Raw genomic sequence first — 3,889 nt, 5'->3', positions numbered from 1 at the left:
CCTGGCACACAAAGATGAACAAAGTCTCCAACACCACACCACCAGATTAAACGAAGAATGTAACAACTACGACATGAAGATCAACATCAACAAAACAAAGACGATGAAAGTAAGCAGAAAGCCAGGATCACTCAGGATACACATCAACAACAAGAGTCTCAGACAGGTCCAAGAATTTAAGCACCTCGGAAGTATATTCACAGAGGATGGGCGACTGAACAGAAAAATTGAAACACGAGTACAAAAGGCCAATAATGTTAGTTACCAGCTTACTCCACTACTGAAACTTCCTAACATCCCCATGACAACAAAACTCAAAATTATCAACACCATATTCATCCCAACACTCACCTACCAATGCCAAACATGGACCATGAACAAGACATTGGAGCAAAGAATTACCACATGTGAAATGCGATGCCTTAGAAAAGCAGTAAACAAGACCAGGCGAGACCAAATTAGAAACGCAGTAATCAGAGAAATGGTGGGCACAAATGATGTATTGAATCACATCCAACGCCAAAGAATCAAATGGTTCGGACATCTCATGCGATTACCAACACACCATCTAACACAACGTGCCTACACACAAAAATCCAATGACAACAAGGCTAGAGGGCGACTGAGAAAGACCTAGATAGATGGAGTCAGGGAAACATTAACCACCCACGGCATCCCCCTGACCCAAGCTCTCCGGCAGGTGGCAGAGAGATGTCTCTTTCTTCCCGCGACACCCATAAGGGTATAAGAAATAAAAGAAGGCATGACCGCCATCTGTGGCGCAGCAGTTAGACACTTTGCTGTTGCATGCAGAAGGTGTGAGTTCAGTTCCCCTGTGTAGAAAAAAAAATTCCGCTGGGGCAGGGTATCCCTGAGCTCTAGCAGAGGTACACAGAAAAAGAAAAGAACGGGCAAGTTGTTTAGAAGTACCTCGCTGCCAAAGTCAGGATTTGCACTGTTGCCAGTTTGCATAAAATATGTCAGAACTCCCAAATTTGGAGAGATTCTTTAAGGGTTTATTCAATTAAAGGTTTCCCGGGACAAGTTGACATGTTGACATTCAGTACATCTATTACTCTAAATCTCCTTAAATGAGGCCAACACACAAATACACAAGCTCTAACAGGGCACAGGTGTATGAGAAGACACAAAAGAGAATCACAGCAAAGAACTTAAAAAAACAACCAAAAAAACATGCAAAAATATGCGGTACTTACTTTGCTCGGCCTCTGTGCGACTTGTGGTGACAGGCTTCTTTTCGGTCCACACTCGGGTGACCACTCGACCTGATGGAGGAACAGGTGCTTTTTTAACAGACAACTAAAATTTCTTCCAGCTAGATGAATGAAGGTTGGCACTGGAATTGCCATTGTCATTGTAAAAAAATAATGGCTTATTTGAAATTGTTTGCCAGTCTACATGACAGTCTACCACGATGTTTCTGTCTACTGTGATGTTTCTGTCTACTGTGATGTTTCTGTCTACTTGATGGTCTACTGCAATGTTTCTGTTCTACTTGATGGTCTACTGTGATGTTTCTGTCTACTTGATGGTCTACTGTGATGTTTGTCTACTGCAATGTTTCTGTCTACTGTGATGTTTCTGTCTACTGTGATGTTTGTCTACTTGATGGTCTACTGTGATGTTTCTGTTTTACTTGACGGTCTACCACAGGATCAATGTGACAACAGCTGCACTTGCCAGTCTACTTGTCAACTACATTCCATGGTACATCATATTTTCCCACTACGTTTTTATACATGCTTTGGACTGTCATTCGGTGCATTAAATTCTATAAAATCCCTAACCCAATCCTAACCCTTACCCCAAACTTAATTTTGTCCAAGTGACATAGCATAGATGACCAATCAGGCCGACTTATGGTAGAATGAATTATTGCTGTCATGTGGACCGGTATCTATTCTTGCTTGGCTACTAAAACTTAACCCATCAGAAAGTATTTTACAACATAAGCCCCAAACATAACTTGTCCATTGTGACAAGGGGTGAGGATAATGAAGGGGGTTGTGGAAGAGGAGGAAGGGAGGGGAGGAGAGGGAGTGAGGAGGACATGAAAAAAATACAGAAGAAGAGAAGGAAGAAGAGGAGGAGGAGTAGCAGCAGCAACAACAACAAGGAGAGCAACAACTGGAAAAAAAAAGAGAAAAAAAGACGCCAGTGGCAAGACCAGGAGAAGAAGGGAAAAAATGAGAGAAAATGAAATGTAAGGAATAAATTGAAGAACTCACCTTCCATGGAAGTGAAGTTGATCTGGAACTGGAAGGGGTATTCTGTTGGTTGTGGAACTTCATCGCTTGAAGGCACTGGAGCTGAGGGAGATAGAACTGGAATTCACACTTTTCACAGATATGAATTCACATCGGGACCAGAAAAAAAATGTCGTTATAGAGAGACAAACAAAAATTACTAATAATATATTAGGAAAAAATCGGGGCCTGGGCACCATGTCGCTATACAGAGGATGTTGTTATATCAAAGGTCATAATAGAGAGGCTGCATGCGCTATAAAACTCTTACTCAAGGGAAACAACCCTGCCCTTAACTCACCATCTTGTCCAGCCTCTGGCTTGACGCCAAAAGCGTAGCACTGCTTCTTGCAGCGGGAAATGTTGCCCATCATGTGACTGACTGAACTCTCCAGATCTTCTTCTCCCGCCCCCGGCAGTTTGGCAAACCTAGACATACACAAGTTAGTAATTGTGAGGCAGCGTGGTGGAATCAGGCTCTCGTCAATTTTTGGGCATGTAGAGTTATTGTCATCTTCTTAAAGCTTGTTCACTTGTCTTTATTTTGAATGAAAAAAATATCCATTTACCTTGAATATAGCTCGAGATATTTGCGAAAGAAGGAGGTGGGGGTCACTTGTTTTTAGGGGTAAAATTAGTTGGAAAACGACCGTCAACGATTAGTTATTTCCTTAGCTTAAGAGTCCGTGGTAACTGAAAATTTACATTTTTTGAGACTTTAATCATCGTTTTTCAGAAAAATCCCCACTCAAATGAGTTCTTTAATGGGCATGAAAGGTGTTTAGCCAAAACACAAAAATTTGATAAAAATTCACAAACCTGCGGAAAAATGCCAATTTCTTGACTTTGACTTTTTTGACGAGAGCCTGATTCCACCGCCCTGCCTCACAATTACGTACCATGAAGACACAACACCAAGTATGGTCAGTCTGTTTCAGTCACACACAAGAAGCAATCTCATTCCCCCAGGATAAATTATTCACCCCAAGTGGAAAAGTTACAGTTATCTCAAATACAAGTATGAACTGATTACAAACACCCCCCCCCCCCCATCTACATAATTTACACTACAGTCCAGTCCATTTATAACAGCCTCTGTTATTACAGGAACTTGGATATAACAGTGATAAATCTAATCCCTGATGTTTGTTTTTTCCTCTATAAGTGTAAGTAATAGGAACCTGGCTATAACAGGGTTCACTTTGCGCAGACTCAGATAAAACAGTGATCTTGCAGTGCATGAACTTGCTTTCGATCCGTCAAATTATTAAAATTTGTCTCAACCAAGACATTTCGCCGGTTCGTAAGATTGCTTGCCTAAACACAAAAACTTTCAAACATATACCCCCCCCCCCTCCACAACAGGAAGAGTTGAACAAAATGTTCCCAAAGTAATGAAAAAAAGTACATGAGTTTACATCTAATAAAGTGTACAAAAATTCCACAAGATAACTCCCGTACATCTTTTGGTGGACCACCAATCTGGCGTCGGCCCTTGTAGCAATGATTTCATTGGTCAGCACACTGCCCAGGATCTGGGACAGATCTGGTTCTCTGTCTGTCGATTTTAATATCTGCAAAATGTAAACAGAAAAAAAACACCTATACTTATATTATATATA

The 3,889-nt window shown here is 41.2% G+C and overlaps 1 protein-coding gene across 1 annotated transcript in view; it reads right to left on the bottom strand.

Moving 5' to 3' along the window:
* LOC101845875 (circularly permutated Ras protein 1) overlaps positions 1-3,889 on the bottom strand; it is a 24,567-nt gene that overhangs the window by 7,191 nt on the left and 13,487 nt on the right. The window contains exons 10-13 of the mRNA XM_035972142.1: positions 3,729-3,841; positions 2,569-2,696; positions 2,250-2,330; positions 1,218-1,286 (exon numbers count right to left, since the gene is read on the bottom strand). Of these exons, the coding sequence (XP_035828035.1) occupies positions 1,218-1,286; positions 2,250-2,330; positions 2,569-2,696; positions 3,729-3,841 (391 nt within the window). The remainder of the gene's footprint in view (positions 1-1,217; positions 1,287-2,249; positions 2,331-2,568; positions 2,697-3,728; positions 3,842-3,889) is intronic.

Source organism: Aplysia californica, unplaced genomic scaffold (genome assembly GCF_000002075.1).
Source record: "Aplysia californica isolate F4 #8 unplaced genomic scaffold, AplCal3.0 scaffold00590, whole genome shotgun sequence".
Taxonomy (NCBI): domain Eukaryota; kingdom Metazoa; phylum Mollusca; class Gastropoda; order Aplysiida; family Aplysiidae; genus Aplysia; species Aplysia californica.
The sequence above is the reverse complement of the archived record's forward strand: the minus strand, read 5'-3'. Positions and strand labels throughout refer to the sequence as shown.